General features: G+C 44.2%; 1 protein-coding gene across 1 annotated transcript in view; it reads left to right on the top strand.

Annotated features, from left to right (window-relative positions):
• The window catches only part of LOC308293634 (anoctamin-5-like), a gene marked incomplete at both ends in the record, with an annotated part of 76,087 nt that overhangs the window by 42,057 nt on the left and 11,134 nt on the right, over positions 1 to 22,896 (top strand). Inside the window, 10 exons of the mRNA XM_080736229.1 lie at positions 1,153 to 1,233; positions 3,631 to 3,859; positions 4,700 to 4,878; positions 6,217 to 6,314; positions 10,788 to 10,918; positions 14,319 to 14,524; positions 15,182 to 15,384; positions 16,042 to 16,147; positions 16,345 to 16,568; positions 21,839 to 22,450. Of these exons, the coding sequence (XP_080592355.1) occupies positions 1,153 to 1,233; positions 3,631 to 3,859; positions 4,700 to 4,878; positions 6,217 to 6,314; positions 10,788 to 10,918; positions 14,319 to 14,524; positions 15,182 to 15,384; positions 16,042 to 16,147; positions 16,345 to 16,568; positions 21,839 to 22,450 (2,069 nt within the window). The remainder of the gene's footprint in view (positions 1 to 1,152; positions 1,234 to 3,630; positions 3,860 to 4,699; positions 4,879 to 6,216; positions 6,315 to 10,787; positions 10,919 to 14,318; positions 14,525 to 15,181; positions 15,385 to 16,041; positions 16,148 to 16,344; positions 16,569 to 21,838; positions 22,451 to 22,896) is intronic.

A 22,896-nucleotide genomic window follows, 5' to 3' on the forward strand; every position in this document is an offset into this window, starting at 1 on the left:
TAAAAATAGGATCGGTTCTATTTTGTGGGTGTGCGTTTTGTACACAAACTCCCATGGTCTCCCGCACATATACTCCCTCCTTGGTGTAGCCAGGGGCTTTTCGCTCACGCACAGACAGCGCACGCATATGCGCGCGTTTTCTGGTGTAGCCCGGCCGTAACATGCGCTGTCCCTCTAATGTTCTCGTTCCTGATGCTATCCATCCTTCTTACTCCCAGAGAGAAGCTCAACATTTTAGTCTCTGCTCCCTCCAGCTCTGCTTCCTGTCTTTTCCTCAGTGTGACTCTGTGTGTCTCTAAACTGTACATCTGGTCTGACCATCGTCTTCCCCTGCTGATACTTTCCTATCACACATCACCCCTGACACTTTACTCCACCCGTTCCAACCTGCTTGATCTCCACCTCTTTTCCACACTCTCCATTGCTCTGGAAGTGCTTAAAGTCCTCCACCTTCTTTACAACAAGTACAAGTACATAAGTACCTTGGGTTACAGGGTACTCCCTGTAGCCTCACTGTTCCAACTTCCACTTGGGTTCCACTCATGTATTCTGCCTTGCTGCTTCTAACCTTCATTCCCCTCACACTGTTTTCCAATATAGAACAACCTCCGCGACCGAGGAGATGAACGAGCGACGTCAGGCCTCGGCTACTTTATTGTTAGCTGTACTGAGGTAGTTGTAGAATGAAACACCTAGAGAAGACTTTACCTGAAGCAGCCGGAACCTTCACCACTCTGTAAAACATTCAAATTTCAGCACAATTATAAACCCCTAAATGTACAGGGTAGGGGGAAAGAGGGGGTGGGGCTAAGGTAAGGCTCACTTCTGGCCTGTCTATGGGAGAAGTGATAACTACCTCCTTCTCTGGCCTCCTGAAAGGTGAGTTTTCAGGGCAGTTTTGAAGGATGCCAGCATGTTTTGAGGGAGGTACTCAAGGAATTCCACACCTGGGTGGCAGTGTTGTAGAAGGAGAATTTACCCATATTTGTCTTATGGGTTTGTGTTATCAGATCATTGTGTGAGCTCCGTCTGGTGTTGTGTCTGTGGGTGTGGCTAACTTTGTGGAGATGTTTGGTCAGATATGCATGGGTTCTGGACTAATGAGTGGGTATAGTGGGTTCTGGACTGTAATGAGGGTTGTGTGGACTACAGGAGATGGAGTGGGTTCTGGACAGAACCCCCTGGGACCTCCTGGGGAAAATGCTGCTGTGTTGGGCCTCTGTGCTGCTGTGGGTAAGAACTGCACGACACGGTGCGGCACGGTGCGACACGGTGTGGCGGCACGTTGCGGCACGCTGCGGCACGGTGTGGCACGCAGCCCTGGACTGAGCTGTGTCAGCGTGTGGATGATAACAATAATAACTGTATTGACCATGTGTGATCTGTCTGGACCGGACACAGGGATCCAGTGGGTCCGTCATGACCTGCAGACATGATGATCTACTGGATCCATAGGAGATGAACACCTCATGTTAGGAGCATGGATTGGCAGAAGGATTTATAAAACATAAACAAAAGAAAATAAACAGAGGATGGGATATTGTGTTTACCACTTGAAGCCCTACTGTATGTACAATGTACACATTGTCATTTATTTTTGATTATTTGCCCAAATACTGCAATAAATTACAACAATTTAAATTATGTTACTGTCTGCATTTCTCATTAGAAAATGGGAAAATGCTTGTTCTAGACGACCTCCTGATCTATGGTTTTGCAAAGGACCAAATGCACCTGACAGACTGGGATCAGAATGTACATGTCGTCACTGTCGGGCAGAAACCTTGTATCTCCAAGTCTCAAATTTGTAGCATTTCAAGTTACCATCATCATACAAGACTGTCGCACAAAACTAGTGAAAATAGCCCAGCCGGTCAGCCGTGGAGTCTGGTCTTCCAGGCTACCAGAGTCCTCCCTGTATTCCGTCCAGCCTGTCTCAGTGCATGTAGGAGATGTAACCATAGTAACCATGGTAGGAGATGTAACCATAGTAACCATGGTAGGAGATGTAACCATAGTAACCATAGCTTGACTGACCGTCTGACTGTCTGTTGCTTCATAGGAGATGGAGCCTTACTTACCAATAACAAGCCAATGTGCACGAACCTTTCTGTCTGGAGCCACTGTCCTGTTCTGGGTGAGAATGAATATATGTCATTTATATGTTATAAATGTACTTCATGTTCACTGTATGTTTAAGGCACTTATAATCTACAGTGTATGTCCCAAATGTACTGTATCATTAAGGTGCTGTACATCACCTTCCTAAAATAATTGTCTTTTTTGTGTGTGTGGAAATTGATATTTTTGCCTAATTCATCTCTTCATGACACTGGCCACCTCTTTTAAAATGGCACCTAGCACCTACTGTATATCCTTATTGAAAACATCATCAAACAAACATTTATAATATAGTTTAAGAGGTGAATTAAAGTTGAAGATGAATAAAAGATAAAAGTACATTTATCACTCATCTCAATACATTTGAATAGATCAGAGGCTTTTTTAGAACATATTAACACACCCAAGGGCCGACTATATCTCTTGACATAATGTACTTTTGGTCGGACCATAACAAGTCACACACATGCACCACGTTTAAACAATTCTATTTAACCATCATCCTCAATATTTAATATCAACGGTCTTTTTGTCAGGTGTGTGCTCTGGACAAAACACAAATAACTGGAACTGGAACCAGATGTTCAAAGTAAAAAAAAACAATAAAATAGCCTTTCTTTGACCCCTTCAGAATGAGACAACAGAGAACAAAGAATCCCGACAAATTATACTCTGGGAAAATAGTCTTGTTTGACAGTCCTGGCGGGCTGTTATAATACAATTTAGGAATGAAGCTGCGGGCCACATAAAATGGATCCTCGGGCCACATTTGGCCCCCAGGACGCACTTTGGACACCCCTGGAATAGATGGTTGTGATAGCATGAGGTTATTTGTGACGTGTTTTTTTAATATTCATAAAAATAGAGTTGTGCCAAGCATCAAGCATGTTTGCATCTGTCAAGCATGACTTGTGATTGATTGATTGATTGATTCATTGATTCATTGATTCATTGATTCATTGATCATGTATTGCATGTGATTATTTTCATATCATGTGCTATTACCATTTAGTGCTGGACAATAACCCAGTATCCAGTTGTCAATTAATAATCAATAATCAAAGTAAAAAAAACATTTTGATATATACTGTATAATATAAAGTACATAGTAGTGTATCCAGGCTTCATAGATCAATGTATTCTTCATACTCTAACTCTAGTCAATAATTCACATTAGAATATGTCATTATGTTTACATCACATAATTATTTATTTATTGTTTGTTTATTGTATGATAATATTTCTGGCATTTGATTTGATGTCTCCTGTGTGTGTGTGTGTGTGTGTGTGTGTGTGTGTGTGTGTGTGTGTGTGTGTGTGTGTGTGTGTGTGTGTGTGTGTGTGTGTGTGTGTGTGTGTGTGTGTGTGTGTGTGTGTGTGTGTGTGTGTGTGTGTGTGTGTGTTTGCGTGCGTGCGTGCGTGCGTGCGTGCGTGCGTGCGCGTACGTGTCTGTGCGTACGTGCGTGCGTGTGTGTGTGTGTGTGTGTGTGTGTGTGTGTGTTTTGTCAGATCTCTCTGATCATAGCGTGCATCATCGGGGTCATCGCGTACCGCCTGGCCGTCTACGCTGCCTTCGCCTCCATCATGAAGGACAGTCCTACCAACAACCTGGAGGTGGTGGGGTCGCTCATCACGCCCCAACTGGCCACCTCTGTTACTGCATCCTGCATCAACTTCATTATCATCATGATCCTCAATCTGATGTACGAGAGAGTAGCTGTCTGGATCACTGATATGGGTAAGACTGGTTATCTATACTGTATATCTATGTATCTATACTGTATATCTATGTAACTATACTGTATATCTATACTGTACATATTTATATCTATCATGTATGAGACAGTAAGCTGTGTGGATCACTGATATGGGTAAGACTGGTTATATATCTATGTAACTATACTGTATATCTATGTAACTATACTGTATATCTATGTAACTATACTGTACATATTTATATCTATCATGTATGAGACAGTAAGCTGTCTGGATCACTGATATGGGTAAGACTGACTATATATCTATGTATCTATACTGTATATCTATACTGTACATATTTATATCTATCATGTACGAGACAGTAAGCTGTCTGGATCACTGATATGGGTGAGACTGTCTAGGTCGAGCCCACAACAATAACTAAAATAAAAACTCTTAATTAAATAAATTGTTCTTCATTTCTTATGTTTGCCAACGTGACTATATTCTGCAGTGTGCTAACTGTCATGTGAAGCTCAACCAATACTCCAGCTAACACCACTCCCACATTTGTTCCCACCAATTGCGCCTCATTGGCTAAGGGCCCTGCCTTTGTACTGTCTGCGGAGGAACTCACTCTATAAATAATGAGGATAACATCGTGTTCTCACTCTATAAATAATGAGGATAACATCGTGTTCTCACTCTATAAATAATGAGGATAACATCGTGTTCTCACTCTATAAATAATGAGGATAACATCGTGTTCTCACTCTATAAATAATGAGGATAACATCGTGTTCTCGCCTTTCAGGCAAGCCCACAATTATAATGAAAAATCACTTCCCTACCTTTAACGTTTGCCCTTTGACCCCTGCAGAGATCCCCAAGACCCACCTGGAGTACGAGAACAAGCTGACGGTGAAGATGTTCCTGTTCCAGTTCGTTAACTACTACTCCTCCTGCTTCTACGTGGCCTTCTTCAAGGGGAAGTTCGTAGGATACCCTGGAGACCCCGCCTACATGTTCGGGAAGTGGAGCCGACTGAGGAACGAGGAGGTAATCTGATCTGATCTGATCTGATCTGATCTGATCTAATCTAATCTAATCTAATCTAATCTAATCTAATCTGATCTGATCTGATCTGATCTGATCTGATCTGATCTGATCTGATCTGATCTGATCTGATCTAATCTGATCTGATCTGATCTGATCTGATCTGATCTGATCTGATCTGATCTGATCTGATCTGATCTGATCTGATCTGATCTGATCTGATCTGATCTGATCTAATCTAATCTAATCTAATCTAATCTAATCTAATCTAATCTAATCTAATCTGATCTGATCTGATCTGATCTGATCTGATCTGATCTGATCTGATCTGATCTGATCTGATCTGATCTGATCTATTCTGATCTGATCTGAACCAGTCTGATCTGATCTGATCTAATCTGAAGACTCACCTCTTCCACCTCATCCTGTAGAACTTGACCTAGCCTTGACGGACAGTTTTATATAGAAAGATTTAAATGTGATTTAGATGCAGCATGTAGCATTATGTTAGCGTATGGTTGGATTACTATTGCTGTGCATTTGATGCATTGATGTTGATGTTGACCTGGTATTGTAAATCTGGATTAAGAGATAATCATCAGGCTGAAGGGACTTTTATTTCTCGATAACGAATGCTCAGCCATGCTTTATTCTGCTTATCACACGGCTAGTCAATAAAATGAATGATTTAGCTCAAAACAAAGTATTTCCTTGTTTACAGTAGTCAAAGTATTCCACAAGTGCTGGGCGTGCTGATCAAATGGAATCCATTTTGCACCTCCTATTTCCCTAACCCTCAAATAATAAAAACATTCTATTTCCCTAACCCTCAAATAATAAAAACATTCTATTTCCCTAACCCTCAAATAATAAAAACATTCTTGAGAGCAACGTTTAGTTGTAAATGCCACTGTGTTTGTTTACATGGCTGACATGTTGGATACAGTACAAGATTCACGCGGTGCAGCCTGAGTGCAGCAGGTGTTCTGAGTCTTTGATTAGGCAGCTGATTTCAGCGATTGACCAATCAGAATCAAGCATTCAAACAAGCCGTGTAATAACAGTTAATAAAACAGACATAACATATCAACCAGTGCTCCCTTATTAGACTAATGACCCTCTATAGGGGAACCTGTTCTTAAAAGACCTCCCATTGGTTATCAGGTTGACATCATCTGTTTGTCTCTCTCTCTCTCTCTCTCTCTCTCTCTCTCTCTCTCTCTCTCTCTCTCTCTCTCTCCTTCTCTCTCTCCTTCTCTCTCTCTCTCTCTGTTTCTCTCTCTCTCTCTCCTTCTCTCTCTCTCTCTCTCTCTCTCTCTCTCTCTCTCTCTCTCTCTCTAGTGTGACCCGGGTGGATGCCTCATAGAGTTGACCACTCAGCTGGTCATAGTGATGACCGGGAAACAGGTGTGGGGCAACATCCAGGAGGCTTTGGTCCCGTGAGTACAACATCTAACCCCTAACCCCTAACCCCTAACATCTAATCTAAACCCTAACCTTACCACTACCCCTAACATCTAACCTAAACCATAACCCTAAAGAAACAGGTGTGGGGCAACATCCAGGAGGCTTTGGTCCCGTGAGTACAACATCTAACCCCTAACCCCTAACATCTAACCTAAACCCTAACCCTAACCTTACCACTACCCCTAACATCTAACCTAAACCATAACCCTAAAGAAACAGGTGTGGGGGAACATCCAGGAGGTTTTGGTCCTGTGAGTAGAGCTGGCAGTGAGAGGTCCTCTGTTACTGGTATTTGCACATAACCCTGGACTATTTACACAACACATTGGCACTTTATTTGTAAATGCAATGTTGAGTGTAATGTTTAGTGACAGAGAAGTGCAGTAGTAGGCTATGTTTTATTGTTGAGAGTTGAGTCTGATTGAATGCTTATCAGTACCTGGTGTGTTTCACTAGATTGGGCTGGACCATCAGTCAGGATGTCAGAGGGGGGTTGAGATGTGCTCTGGTTAATTATGCTGCATTATAGTGAAGAAGGATAAATGATCCTTATTGTTGTAGTTTTAAGAGTTCTGTAATGTATTTATATGTGTTTAAATTATAGGTATTTGTGTATATATTTATAATGTTTGGAGTCAGACTATATCCTCAGAATGGATCAGTCCAGGTTCATCAGCTCACCTGGCTATAAAAGGCTGCTGCAGTGAACAGTGGCTGAGCTGAGGGTGGAAAGACAATGCCAGTGATTGTGAACGTTTAATGTATTGGTTTTGTTAATAAATACACCTTCAGGTTTAAACCTACACAAGACCTCTGTACTGTAATCCAGCCGCTAAGTCTGACCCTAGCATTCTGATACACTAGACCAGGGGTTTTCAAAGTGGGTGACGGGGCACCCTGGGGTGCCGTGAGATAATTTGATAACATTTAGAATTTAATTGGACACTTGAAAAAAAATTTAGTATCATTTTAAACTTGAAGTACAAAGTTATTTTCAGTCAGTTCTAACCAAAATGGCTATTATCTCAACGTTTTCCTCGCAACATAATCACTAAGATATCGTCACTGTCGGGCAGAAACCTCGTATCTCCAAGTTTCAAATGTGTACGTCTTTTGCCCTCTTCATCATACAAGACTGTTGCACAAAACTGGTGAAAACAGCCGATCTACAAGCACACAACGCCTTGTGATGCGAGGCGTTGTGTGCTTGTAGATCTGCTGTTTTCACTAGTTTAGATCATTTTATAGATAATAAATACAAAACGAACGGTTTTGGAAATGAAAAATAATCCACCTGACGGAGACACTCTTCCTGGTTGAGGACTGTTTTTATGAAACAGCGCTTCCAACGTCGCAGAGTTGAACACCCAACGGGACTAATGCTCTGTTAATGCGGTGCATTTCGGTCCTCTGACCTGCGCGGCAGTAGTGAGTTGGCACCGTGATGGCGACGTCAAATAGTAAAAACCAGAAGAAATGGAGTCTCCATCCGGTGGATTATTTTTCATTTCGCCCTAGAAATGTATTTTAATCGTGTGGTGGGGGGCTCAGACTGCGTCCACTAAGTAGAGTAAGCTTTCAACTGTCCACTGATACCTCTGGTTCGGTGAGGGGCCAAACAGTTTTTGTTATTTTCGGACCAGACGGCGGGGTATACCGGTTTTGCCAAGGAATACGGAGGTGGAGAAACATAGCGTTAGGGAGAACTCCACTAACGCTATGGACCAGAGCTAGGAGGTAGAGGAACATAGCGTTATGGAGAACTCCACTAACGCTATGGACCAGAGCTAGGAGGTAGAGGAACATAGCGTTAGGGAGAACTCCACTAACACTATGGACCAGAGCTAGGAGGTAGAGGAACATAGCATTAGGATGAACTCCACTAACACTATGGACCAGAGCTAGGAGGTAGAGGAACATAGCATTAGGATGAACTCCACTAACACTATGGACCAGAGCTAGGAGGTAGAGGAACATAGCATTAGGATGAACTCCACTAACGCTATGGACCAGAGCTAGGAGGTAGAGGAACATAGCGTTAGGGAGAACTCCACTAACGCTATGGACCAGAGCTAGGAGGTAGAGGAACATAGCGTTAGGGAGAACTCCACTAACGCTATGGACCAGAGCTAGGAGGTAGAGGAACATAGCGTTATGGAGAACTCCACTAACGCTATGGACCAGAGCTAGGAGGTAGAGGAACATAGCGTTAGGGAGAACTCCATTAACGCTATGGACCAGAGCTAGGAGGTAGAGGAACATAGCGTTAGGGAGAACTCCACTAACGCTATGGACCAGAGCTAGGAGGTAGAGGAACGTAGCGTTAGGGAGAACTCCACTAACGCTATGGACCAGAGCTAGGAGGTAGAGGAACATAGCGTTAGGGAGAACTCCACTAACGCTATGGACCAGAGCTAGGAGGTAGAGGAACATAGCGTTAGGGAGAACTCCACTAACGCTATGGACCAGAGCTAGGAGGTAGAGGAACATAGCGTTAGGGAGAACTCCACTAACGCTATGGACCAGAGCTAGGAGGTAGAGGAACATAGCGTTAGGATGAACTCCACTAACACTATGGACCAGAGCTAGGAGGTAGAGGAACATAGCGTTAGGGAGAACTCCACTAACGCTATGGACCAGAGCTAGGAGGTAGAGGAACATAGCGTTAGGGAGAACTCCACTAACACTATGGACCAGAGCTAGGAGGTAGAGGAACATAGCGTTAGGGAGAACTCCACTAACACTATGGACCAGAGCTAGGAGGTAGAGGAACATAGTGTTAGGGAGAACTCCACTAACACTATGGACCAGAGCTAGGAGGTAGAGGAACATAGTGTTAGGGAGAACTCCACTAACGCTATGGACCAGAGCTAGGAGGTAGAGGAACATAGCGTTAGGGAGAACTCCACTAACGCTATGGACCAGAGCTAGGAGGTAGAGGAACATAGCGTTAGGGAGAACTCCACTAACGCTATGGACCAGAGCTAGGAGGTAGAGGAACATAGCGTTAGGGAGAACTCCACTAACGCTATGGACCAGAGCAAGACTAAACTAAACCCTGTCTTCTAACCTGAGCCCAGAGCCAGACTAACAACTTGTGTTGGTAGGCGGGTCATGGGCTTGAGGCAAATCACTTTGTTTTGGGAGGTCTGAAGCTTAGTATTTAGGAGCAAACATGATGGTGTTTAGTTGCCCACAAATCTCTAACTTGCTTTCTTGCCAGTTTGTTCAGTTCATTCTGTATAGCAGTTTACAGCTCATCATTTGACCTGATCTCTCCTAGCCTGGCAGCAGTCTGGGATCGGCCGTAGACAGCTCATTACCATGATGTACAGTAGCTACTGTAGTGACTTTGACAGACACATTCCTTCAACCAATCAGTAGCCATCAGCACAGATCAGACTTTTACCCAATCCAGTCGGCACAACAGCAAATACGTCTTTGCCAGACAGAAATTACAAAAGTGCAAACCCTGTTGTTCTTTTTTAGCCGGTTCTGAGATGCTGTTGATGTGAGATAAAACTTGGCTTAGTTTGTGTAACGCAGCTTTTATTTGCGAACTCTCTTCAGGTTCAGGTATGGTGTACATACAGAACTCTCTTCAGGTTCAGGTATGGTGGGCGACCGTCCGCCATGTTTGCTTACAAAATGTGAGAGGTGCAGCAGCAGCTCCAGTTCTATGTAGTCAACCACACTGACCAATCAGCAGACATCCCAAATCGCGCGCGTGCACCCGCGAGGTTTTTTTTCTCGGATTTTACTCATTTCTCTGCGGTCAAAAGTGGTTAAAAACTGTTCTGCGCAGCGGCGGAACCATCGGGTTAATTTATAGAATGATGCCTTTCTTACCTATTTGGGAGAAAGTTCTGTCCCTCTCACAGTGAGACACACACAACATCCTGCCTGCAGGCTGCTGTGCGTCGCACAGGCTGACGCACTGCAGCTTGTATATGTCCAGTTGTATGTCCAGCAAAAAAGAACCGAAAGGACTGTTATTTTATTCATATTAAGCAGCTGTCAAAACCTGTCTGTTTACTTTTACGAGCAGATTATATCCTTCTTCCTTCGCGCGTGAGTCTGTCAGAGAACCCAGTCTCTGCATCTGAGACCAGTGGTTGGTCACTTTTAGACGCCCACATCTCCCACAGCGAATCGTAATGAATTCATTTGCCAGATTGACAGTTTGACGGCGAATGAGAACACATCGCGGGTTGGCATTTGCGTGAGCGGCCGGGATTTCCGGGAGGTTCAGTGCCACTCGCGGGTGTCCGGGAGGAGACGCTGATTTACGGGAGACTCCCGCAACATCCGGGAGACTTGGGATGTCTGAATCAGGAATGGAAAGGAAGCACATTTGTGATGATGCAGCTCGGGACGGCCGTGCCAGGCTAGATCTCTCCCAGATGAATGATGACCTGGTAGTAATGACCTGTTGTGTCCACTAGGTGGCTGATGAACTGGTGGGGCAGCAGGAAGGCCAGGAACCATCCAGAGAGTCTGTACAGCCGCTGGGAACAAGACCACGACCTGCAGTGCTTTGGTCAGCTGGGTCTGTTCTATGAGTACCTGGAGATGGGTGAGTCTAACCCTACACCCTAACCCCTAACCCCTATAACCCCTATCCCCTAAACCCTACCTACTGTCTGTTCTATGAGTACCTGGAGATGGGTGAGTCTAACCCTACACCCTAACCCCTAACCCCTATAACCCCTATCCCCTAAACCCTACCTACTGTCTGTTCTATGAGTACCTGGAGATGGGTGAGTCTAACCCTACACCCTAACCCCTAACCCCTATAACCCCTATCCCCTAAACCCTACCTACTGTCTGTTCTATGAGTACCTGGAGATGGGTGAGTCTAACCCTACACCCTAACCCCTAACCCCTATAACCCCTATCCCCTAAACCCTACCTACTGTCTGTTCTATGAGTACCTGGAGATGGGTGAGTCATTTAACACTACCCCCTAACCCCTAACCCCTAACCCCTACCCCCTACCTACTACCTACTGTCTGTTCTATGAGTACCTGGAGATGGGTGAGTCTAACCCTAACCCCTAACCCCTAATCCCTATCTCCTATCCCCTAACCCTAACCCTAACCCCTACCTACTGTCTGTCTGTTCTATGAGTACCTGGAGATGGGTGAGTCTAACCCTAACCCCTAACCCCTATAACCCCTATCCCCTAAACCCTACCTACTGTCTGTTCTATGAGTACCTGGAGATGGGTGAGTCTAACCCTAACCCCTAACCCCTATAACCCCTATCCCCTAAACCCTACCTACTGTCTGTTCTATGAGTACCTGGAGATGGGTGAGTCTAACCCTAACCCCTAACTCCTATAACCCCTATCCCCTAAACCCTACCTACTGTCTGTTCTATGAGTACCTGGAGATGGGTGAGTCTTACCCTACACCCTAACCCCTAATCCCTATCTCCTATCCCCTAACCCTAACCCTAACCCCTACCTACTATCTGTCTGTTCTATGAGTACCTGGAGATGGGTGAGACATTTAACACTACCCCCTAACCCCTACCTACTACCTACCGTCTGTCTGTTCTACGAGTACCTGGAGATGGGTGAGACATTTAACACTACCCCCTAACCCCTAACCCCTCGCTTTTCAGTGACATCACTGTCTAAAATAAATATCCTAATTATACATGAGAGACAAGCGTATCTGGGTATTGAAAACCTCAAGGGATGCATCCATGACGTGTGTACCATGCGACCACTTAAACTTAAAATGTCCAATGCTAGCACTTTTGATTCACTGGTGAAGTATATTATAGTATGTTGTGGGTTGTATCTTGCGATGGCAGTTGTATCACATTAAAAAGGACAAATCAAACAAATGAGACACATTATTAGGACTCAAATAAAATCCCTACAACCTCCCTATTCAACCAATTGTAGGTGGCTGTGTCTCCAATCCATTAGCACATGTAGTTAACTACATTAGACAGCAGGGGGCAATGTTACCCTTTCCTCCTGTTTCTGTACTGTGTGTGTGTGTGTGTGTGTGCGCCTGTGCGTGTGCGTGCGTGTGTGTGTGTGTGTGTGTGTGTGTGTGCGCACGTGTGCGTGTGTGCGTGTGCGTGTGCATGCAATGTATTGCTTATATAGCATCGCAGCGGAAGTGGATTCCTGGTGCCACTTAATATTCCCCATTCATTTTCGCCATAGACTTTTACAAAAATATTTATAACAATTATGTTAAGCCTCGAACCAAGCCATCCAGGATGGCAGTGAATCATGACCATACAACCTTTGTTTCTATGAAAAGAGCATTTTGAAAATCGCTAAACAAAGGAGTTGGGTCAAAACTGGCAGTTCCGTGACCGTGGAGAGCAAAGGTCCGTTTCTCAATGGATTTGTCATCTAGGAGGGTTATTAAACACATTTGGCCGGGGTGTCTTTTTTAAAATGGCTGGGAAAATGTTTGACAGCTAGGGTAATTTTCAGTCTCATTCACTTACACTATAAAGGAAAAAATGACTCCCAAAAAGTCTGCTTTAAGTGAGATGTGAGGGGTCAAACTAGGGGTTTTTAATTATTCTGAATCCATTGCAAGCATTTGTTTGGCATGAAAAACATTCCTTGGGCAAGAAATGGCCCCACAATACGACGGTTTAGTGATGAGTCATCAATTTTCACGGTATTTTGGGGTCCGTTTTTAGCCCAAGGAATGTTTTTCATGCAAAACAAATGCTTGCAATGGATTCAGAATAATTAAAAACCCCTAGTTTGACCCCTCACATCCCACTTAAAGCAGATTTTTTGGGAGTCATTTTTTCCTTTATAGTGTAAGTGAATGAGACTGAAAATTACCCTAGCTGTAACATTTTCAATCAAATTTCCATTTTAAAAAAGACACCCCGGCCAAATGTGTTTAATAACCCTCCTAGATGACAAATCCATTGAGAAACGGACCTTTGCTCTCCATGGTCACGGAACTGCCAGTGTAGTATATCAAATAATGTAATATTAAAGTATGTTTTCACATAGGATCAAAGGTTGTATGGTCATGATTCACTGCCATCCTGGATGGCTTTGTTCGAGGCTTAACATAATTGTTATAAAGATTATTGTAAAAGTCTATGGCGAAAATGAATGGGGAATATTAAGTGGCACCAGGAATCCACTTCCGCTGCGACGCTCTATTGTAAGTTGCTAGAGCGTCTGCTAAACTAAAAGGCCTAAACTGTAAGTTGTAACTTGTCTCTCTCAGTGATCCAGTTTGGCTTCATCACTCTGTTCGTCTCTCTCTCTCTCTCTCTCTCTCTCTCTCTCTCTCTCTCTCTCCCAGTGATCCAGTTTGGCTTCATCACTCTGTTCGTCTCTCTCTCTCTCTCTCTCTCTCTCTCTCTCTCTCTCTCTCTCTCTCTCTCTCCCAGTGATCCAGTTTGGCTTCATCACTCTGTTCGTCTCTCTCTCTCTCTCTCTCTCTCTCTCTCTCTCTCTCTCTCCCAGTGATCCAGTTTGGTTTCATCACTCTGTCCGTCTCTCTCTCTCTCTCTCTCTCTCTCTCTCTCTCAGTGATCCAGTTTGGCTTCATCACTCTGTTCGTCTCTCTCTCTCTCTCTCTCTCTCTCTCTCTCTCTCTCTCTCTCTCCCAGTGATCCAGTTTGGTTTCATCACTCTGTTCGTCTCTCTCTCTCTCTCCCAGTGATCCAGTTTGGTTTCATCACTCTGTTCGTCTCTCTCTCTCTCTCCCAGTGATCCAGTTTGGTTTCATCACTCTGTTCGTCTCTCTCTCTCTCTCTCCCAGTGATCCAGTTTGGTTTCATCACTCTGTTCGTCTCTCTCTCTCTCTCTCCCAGTGATCCAGTTTGGTTTCATCACTCTGTTCGTCTCTCTCTCTCTCTCTCCCAGTGATCCAGTTTGGTTTCATCACTCTGTTCGTCTCTCTCTCTCTCTCTCAGTGATCCAGTTTGGTTTCATCACTCTGTTCGTCTCTCTCTCTCTCTCCCAGTGATCCAGTTTGGTTTCATCACTCTGTTCGTGGCCTCGTTCCCCCTGGCCCCCCTCCTGGCTCTCATCAACAACATCATCGAGGTGCGCGTCGACGCCTGGAAGTTCACCACTCAGTTCAGGAGGCCTGTGGCCTCCAAGGCTCACAGCATCGGAGCCTGGGCTGAGATCCTCAACGGAGTGGCCGTCCTCTCCGTGGTCACCAACGTGAGTGCATTGGGATCGATTGATCGATTGATTGATTGATTGATTGAAGTATTTATCAGAAGTATTGCATAGGTAAAGGTACAGTTTCATGACAGTACAGTTCACTGGTACAAGGTCAACTAAAAGGAAATGTTTATTTCCCTTTTCCTTGTTTTTTTTTCTCCCTACTTCTTACTTCTGGTTTCAGGATGATCACAAAATGCATGTTTAACTCCCAGAACAGCTCTATCTTTCAAACATGGCAGCCATGTTTGTTTACATTTGAAGAAAACACTATAGCCTCTATCATTTGAATGCCTGAACGGATTTCCAAGCAGATTTTTGTGTTTGAAAGCTGTGAATGGTGTGCACACGTGTGGTGCATGATCTGTGCATTATCCGTGGCCATAATCTTGGGGGTCGTTGACATGAAAAGGTTAGAGAACCACTGATTTTAGAAGATATCTATAGAATCGGGTCAGAATATTCAAAGACTTGCACAAATTGTCACAGTCTTTCATAGTAGATCTATTTTTCAATAGTTCACAGCATGGCACTCGGTGCCTGAGCTTGTAGATCTGCTATTTTTGGGATGGAACCCCGACCTCTCTGTCTCAGGGCAGACAGTCTGACCACAGCCCAATGAGCTGATAGTGTTTGTGTGTTTGTTCTTTCCAGGCATTCATCGTGGCCTTCACGTCGGACATGATCCCCCGCCTGGTGTACATGTACGCCTACCAGCCCCACGGGAAGCACGACATGAGCGGCTACATCAACAACAGCCTGTCTGTCTTCAACATCTCTGAGATCCTGGAGGCAAACCGACCCGACGAGGAGGAGAACCCAGCCTGGTTCGATGCTTCTGTTATCACCACCTGCAGGTCTGTCTGTCTGTCTGTCTGTCTGTCTGTCTGTCTGTCTGTCTGTCTGTCTGTCTTTGGACTCGATTGGTATAGGAATTGAGAGCTGAGATTGAGAATATAGTATTTAGTTAAAATGTGCCATGGGAAAATGTCTCTAGCTTATGTAGGCTTGGTTTCTGCAGCTGCAGTAAACTAAAGGTCCTCTACAGGACTATCAAGTCGCCTAACTCTTGCAAAAGACTGAGCAGCTTTATCGACGGCAAGCGTCTCTTGCCGACAAGCTGCCGGTGGATCCCTGTCGGATGCTTTTCGTCAGAAAGCGTGGCCGAATCTGCGCGGTTAAAAGTGTGCTTTACATACATGTTGTTGTATTGTAGGTACTGTGACTACCATGTTACACAGGTTACATGTTATATGTGTAGAGACATGTATCATACATGTTATATATTGTAGGTACCGTGACTACCATGTTACATAGGTTACATGTTATGTGTGTAGGTACAGTACATGTATCATACATGTTGTTGTATTGTAGGTACCGTGACTACCGCTACCCTCCTGGTCATGAGAAGCAGTATCATCATATTGTTATGTGTGTAGGTACAGTACATGTATCATACATGTTGTTATGTGTGTAGGTACAGTACATGTATCATACATGTTGTTGTATTGTAGGTACCGTGACTACCGCTACCCTCCTGGTCATGAGAAGCAGTATCATCACACCATGCAGTTCTGGCACATCCTGGCTGCCAAGCTGGCCTTCATCATCATCATGGAGGTAATCATGATAATGTGAAGTAACAAGTTACTTTTTGACAGCAGTAACTTGCAAAACACTGTTTATGACGGCTCCAGTGTGGTTTCACAGCAGTGTGATGGTGATGGTGTTTTGATGTAATGGTGATGGTGTTTTGATGTGATGGTGATGGTGTTTTGGTGTGATGGTGGTGGTGTGTTTTTCTCCTCCTTCCGCAGCACGTGGTGTTTGTGGTGAAGTTCTTCGTGGCCTGGATGATCCCCGACGTGCCGTCGGAGGTGAAGGCTCGCATCAAGCGTGAGCGCTACCTGGTGCAGGAGTATCTCCACGACTACGAGGTGGAGAAGCTGAAGAAGCAACTCAGCCAGAACTCCCGCCAAGACTGCAACTGCGAGCCCATGATCTACCCCACCATCCCCACGGTGCCGCAGCACGACATGCAGTCAGAGTGTCACATTTAGCCCCGCGCGCGGCCTTAGCCCCTCCTCACCTCGCCTCTCCTCACCGCCTGGCTGCGTGTCCGCAGTCCGATCCGGCTCGAAGGACCACAGTGAAAACATCACCTCCCCCTGCCTTTACTCCAGGATTTCCCAAAGTGGGTGCCGTGATGCCAGTCCAGGGGTGATCTCAGAATGACTTTGATGACATTTGGATTATTTTCATCAATATCACTACATCGATATCACTTCACTATGCTTAGTAAAACAGGCCTGATTTGCACTGTGCTTGATGAGTTCTCTTCCCATCTACGGCCAACTCTCTTCACCAAAGAATAGCAGATCTACAAGCTCACAACGCTTCACAATGTGACACGTTGTGAGCTTGAAGATCGTAGAAATGTCAAGTATAAAGTTATTCATCAGATATTTCTCTGTGACATGGCCTACCGTATCTCAGGTGTAAAGATGTGCATATTTACCTAGCGTAATATGATGTAATAATATATCTAATATAATAATAATATGATGTAGGATTCTAAAAGATTACAGTGTAATTGAGGGGTGTAATTGAGGGGTGCCGAGGATGAAAAAGTAATTTACTGAGCCCTGAGTCGAAAACGTTTTGATAGCCCCTGCTATACTCTGTATTACCATGATGGACCTTCACTGCTGTAGTGCCTACACACACACACACACACACACACACACACACACACACACACACACACACACACACACACACACACACACACACACACATCGTGCAATATCAGGTCAAACGTCTAAACTAAACTAAAGATCTTTTGGATCTCCTGCTGCGTCCACCAAAGTCCAGAAGACTGGAGAGAGTCTTCTCTCTGAGAGACCGATGGCCAATCTGCATGGGTTTTGTAGCCAAAAAAACACTTGATCTGTAATCACTAGTTCACTGATGTTTGTAGCGTTGTTGTTCTGGGAGCATCGTTGCTGTTCCATACTGTGTTTGAGCTGAGCAGCTTGCTGTTTTTGTATCCTTGTTTATTTCATAAGAGTTTATTTCATTTAAGAGTTTATTTCATTTAAGTGCCACTTTTACCGATCAGCCAAAGATTAAATGCTTTAGAGTTTAGCTATGAAGTGAGTTTCTCCTGCTCATATTAGACTGATTGTCACGCCATGACTCTAGTATACTGTATAGCCAGACTGCTGCTTCATCACCACAAAGTTCACTAGTAGTTGTCTGGCTACATGACAATCAAACAGTCAGTCAGTCAGTCAGTCAGTGACTGCATGGATATTTCTATTTCTATTTTCCAGAGTGGTCTAATCAGAGAGTTGTGCCATCGCAGGGTCAGAAACAGCGCTGGTCACATGGTTCACTGTCACTTTCCCCCTCATAGACATCAATGCATTCTGTAAACTGAACAGGAGTGACGCCACTCTCTCTGTATACAACGCTCTGTTATTGTCCAACGGTTGATCACAATGATGGGTTCAGTTACAGTGTAGGGGAGGTGTGTGTGTGTGTGTGTGTGTGTGTGTGTGTCAGGTGTGTGTGTGTGTGTGCGCGCGCGTGTGTGTGTGTGTGTGTGTCAGGTGTGCGTCTACGCTCAGGTTATGTAAGCGTGGCTGGCAGCAGCTGGCCTGGGCTTGACTGTTTGTTTATCTGTGGACAGACAGTAGACACATCTCTGGTTAGTGTGTGTGTGTGTGTGTGTGTGTGTGTGTGTGTGTGTGTGTGTGTGTGTGTGTGTGTGTGTGTGTGTGTGTGTGTGTGTGTGTGTGTGTGTGTGTGTGTGTGTGTGTGTGTGTGTGTGTGTGTGTGTGTGTGTGTGTGTGTGTGTGTGTGTGTGTGTGAGTGAATGAATGAATGAATGAATGAATGAATGAATGAATGAATGAATGAATGAATGAATGAATGAATGAATGAATGAATGAATGAATGAAGGAAGGAAGGAAGGAATGAATGAACCGCTGACTCTCTTTGCTCCCTCACACACAAAGCAGCTGAACCACCTGTCTGTCTGTCTGTCTGTTCTCCTGTCTCTCTGTTCTCCTGTCTCTCTGCTCTCACGCTCGGCTGTCTCTCTGCCAGGGGAAGGAAACTCATAGTACATTCTTTTATTTCATGTTTTTGTTGTTGTTGTTCTTGTTGTTGCACAAAGCACTTAATGAAAACAATATCAGACATAAAACACCTGACATAACAACATAATTATTATAATAATCCATTTCTGTGGAACAATGTACTGTAATGTACATGCTGTAAGTGACTTATGATTTACTGTAATGAAGAACTTGAACTTGGAGTTGAAACGAGAGAGAGAGAAATGTTTAAAGCAGAAATGACACTTTGGCAGAGGTTTAGGTTGTGTAGTTAATAGTTATCTTGACATGAAATATTAGCTGCATATCTTCAATAGTTGCTGTAGATGTTGATTGAGAATTGACATTCCGAAAAGTTCACAGTCACTACTGTAGCATGTAAATATGATGACAAAACATGACACAGCATTTTGCTTTTAGATAGAAATGTCAATTTGATAACCAATCAACATTAAGTTGACTTCTGTATTTCCAAAAATAATGCTGTGTCGGGTTTTGTAATGTCACATCATTTGTCAGAATCTGCTTTCTGTTCATTTATGCAAAAAGAGTGACTTATCTGTGGAGAATGTTTGGAACATCAGTAACTGTGGAGAATGTTTGGAACATCAATAACAGCCCATCTCAAACACAACCCAAACCTCTCCGTCTAAGTGTTGTTTTTCTTTAACCACATGAACCCTAGCGTCCTAATGCTGGGCGTGTCATAATATGCAAATGTTCTATGAAAATAGGTGAACATCTGTTGAAAAAAAATATTTATATAAATAAAAAGGCCAATCTACCAGCTCACAATGGGTTTGTTGTGAGATTGTAGATCAGCTGTTTTCAGTGAGAAGATTTGGTGTAGAAGGGAAAAAACAAAGGAGAGGGCCAAGTATGGACCCCTGGGGACCCCCAGGTCAAGGAAGTATCCAGGATTTAAATGGTTAAACATTTTTATCAGTGAAACCTTTAAACTGTTTTATATGACATTATATGAAGGATGTTTTCAAGTTGACATAACCTACATAGAGATATGTAAGAATCCTTTTTTTATAATAATTGTTAATTAATTGTGTGTAAATAGCTGAGTGGCCTTTTTTTTGCTTCAATCTCAGGCAAACAGCCGTCCTGCTTGGTAGAGATTAATTAAAGCAATTCAATCCTTAAAACTTTATGCTTTACGTGTGACAAACCAATGATCCCTGACGATGCCTTATACCTCTTTTCTACTTGTCTTGTTTCTATTTCATTGCCATTAGTTTGTTAGTTTGTTTCTATCTCGATTCTATGCATTTCATGAAGTTTAAATGTTGATATTTATTTTGTATGGCGGTTGGTGTCGTTGTGGACACAACAGATGGAGATATAAATGCAACTAAAGCTGTTTACACTGAGCTCTAAGTAAGACATGTTTTTGTGTTCGTCCATCATTTTTTGTACACTTCCATCCATATTTTAATGAAATGTATGCAAATGATATTTAAATAAAGTCCCAATCGATACCAAGAGTGTGTTTAAATAACTCAGCATTGTGAAGAGAATGAAACCTCACAGTAACATCCTCTGTGTTCCTGCTGAAACCTCACAGTAACATCCTCTGTGTTCCTGCTGAAACCTCACAGTAACATCCTCTGTGTTCCTGCTGAAACCTCACAGTAACCTCCTCTGTGTTCCTGCTGAAACCTCACAGTAACATCCTCTGTGTTCCTGCTGAAACCTCACAGTAACATCCTCTGTGTTCCTGCTGAAACCTCACAGTAACATCCTCTGTGTTCCTGCTGAAACCTCACAGTAACATCCTCTGTGTTCCTGCTGAAACCTCACAGTAACATCCTCTGTGTTCCTGCTGAAACCTCACAGTAACATCCTCTGTGTTCCTGCTGAAACCTCACAGTAACATCCTCTGTGTTCCTGCTGAAACCTCACAGTAACATCCTCTGTGTTCCTGCTGAAACCTCACAGTAACATCCTCTGTGTTCCTGCTGAAACCTCACAGTAACATCCTCTGTGTTCCTGCTGAAACCTCACAGTAACATCCTCTGTGTTCCTGCTGAAACCTCACAGTAACATCCTCTGTGTTCCTGCTGAAACCTCACAGTAACATCCTCTGTGTTCCTGCTGAAACCTCACAGTAACATCCTCTGTGTTCCTGCTGAAACCTCACAGTAACATCCTCTGTGTTCCTGCTGAAACCTCACAGTAACCTCCTCTGTGTTCCTGCTGAAACCTCACAGTAACATCCTCTGTGTTCCTGCTGAAACCTCACAGTAACATCCTCTGTGTTCCTGCTGAAACCTCACAGTAACATCCTCTGTGTTCCTGCTGAAACCTCACAGTAACATCCTCTGTGTTCCTGCTGAAACCTCACAGTAACATCCTCTGTGTTCCTGCTGAAACCTCACAGTAACCTCCTCTGTGTTCCTGCTGAAACCTCACAGTAACATCCTCTGTGTTCCTGCTGAAACCTCACAGTAACATCCTCTGTGTTCCTGCTGAAACCTCACAGTAACATCCTCTGTGTTCCTGCTGAAACCTCACAGTAACATCCTCTGTGTTCCTGCTGAAACCTCACAGTAACATCCTCTGTGTTCCTGCTGAAACCTCACAGTAACCTCCTCTGTGTTCCTGCTGAAACCTCACAGTAACATCCTCTGTGTTCCTGCTGAAACCTCACAGTAACATCCTCTGTGTTCCTGCGTTCATTTTGACAGGACAGTTGAATGTACATTTAGTCTTAGTCTTTTGAATGCATTTACATTGAAATGACATGTCTGATATGTCTTAGTTTGTTGTCATGAACCTGGCCCAGTGTTCAGACAAAAGACAAGGACACATGGATAGCTTAGAAAGATAAAAGTAAAAGTATCAACTCTGAAATGTAGAAATACTCTGTTACAAGTAAAAGTAACAGTATTCAAAAATGTAAAAATACAAAAGTATTGTAATGTAAATGTACATAGACTACGTGGGGAGCTGGGTACACCAGGGTACACCAGGGTACACCAGGTCCACCCTCCACCCAATAGTATCACCAGTCCATTTAGTCTGCTCACTGCACAAAGCTGCCTGGAGCGTCACAGACACAGTGAAACCAAGAGCCATTGGCTCTCAGCCTTATACAGTCACATACCAGTCAGTCATGCCCTGAACGGTGCAGCTCTACCAGGTACCATGCCCTGAATGGTATACCCAGCTCTACCAGGTACCATGCCCTGAATGGTATACCCAGCTCTACCAGGTACCATGCCCTGAATGGTATACCCAGCTCTACCAGGTACCATGCCCTGAACGGTATACCCAGCTCTACCAGGTACCATGCCCTGAACGGTACACCCAGCTCTACCAGGTACCATGCCCTGAATGCTATACCCAGCTCTACCAGGTACCATGCCCTGAACGGTATACCCAGCTCTACCAGGTACCATGCCCTGAACGGTACACCCAGCTCTACCAGGTACCATGCCCTGAACAGTATACCCAGCTCTACCAGGTACCATGCCCTGAACGGTATACCCAGCTCTACCAGGTACCATGCCCTGAACGGTACACCCAGCTCTACCAGGTACCATGCCCTGAACGGTACACCCAGCTCTACCAGGTACCATGCCCTGAACGGTACACCCAGCTCTACCAGGTACCATGCCCTGAACGGTACACCCAGCTCTACCAGGTACCATGCCCTGAACGGTATACCCAGCTCTACCAGGTACCATGCCCTGAACAGTATACCCAGCTCTACCAGGTACCATGCCCTGAACAGTATACCCAGCTCTACCAGGTACCATGCCCTGAACAGTATACCCAGCTCTACCAGGTACCAGACTCACTGCCTAGCTTCCATTAGAACTACAGACTCACTGCCTAGCTTCCATTAGAACTACAGACTCACTGCCTAGCTTCCATTAGAACTACAGACTCACTGCCTAGCTTCCACCGTGGTCTGAATACTCACCTCTTCAGACTCCACCTAAACCCAGAGCACCTACACATGTTTTATCTGTTCTTTCTTGTTCTTGTAACATTTTTATTGAACAGGTGCTTGGTCTACCTACTGTATGTTCTTATTGAACAGGAGCTTGGTCTACCTACTGTATGTTCTTATAGAACAGGTGCTTGGTCTACCTACTGTATGTTCTTATTGAACAGGAGCTTGGTCTACCTACTGTATGTTCTTATTGAACAGGTGCTTGGTCTACCTACTGTATGTTCTTATAGAACAGGAGCTTGGTCTACCTACTGTATGTTCTTATTGAACAGGTG

The sequence above is a fragment of the Nannobrachium achirus genome (assembly GCF_963921795.1).
Source record: "Nannobrachium achirus genome assembly, chromosome: 11".
Classification (NCBI taxonomy): Eukaryota; Metazoa; Chordata; class Actinopteri; order Myctophiformes; family Myctophidae; genus Nannobrachium; species Nannobrachium achirus.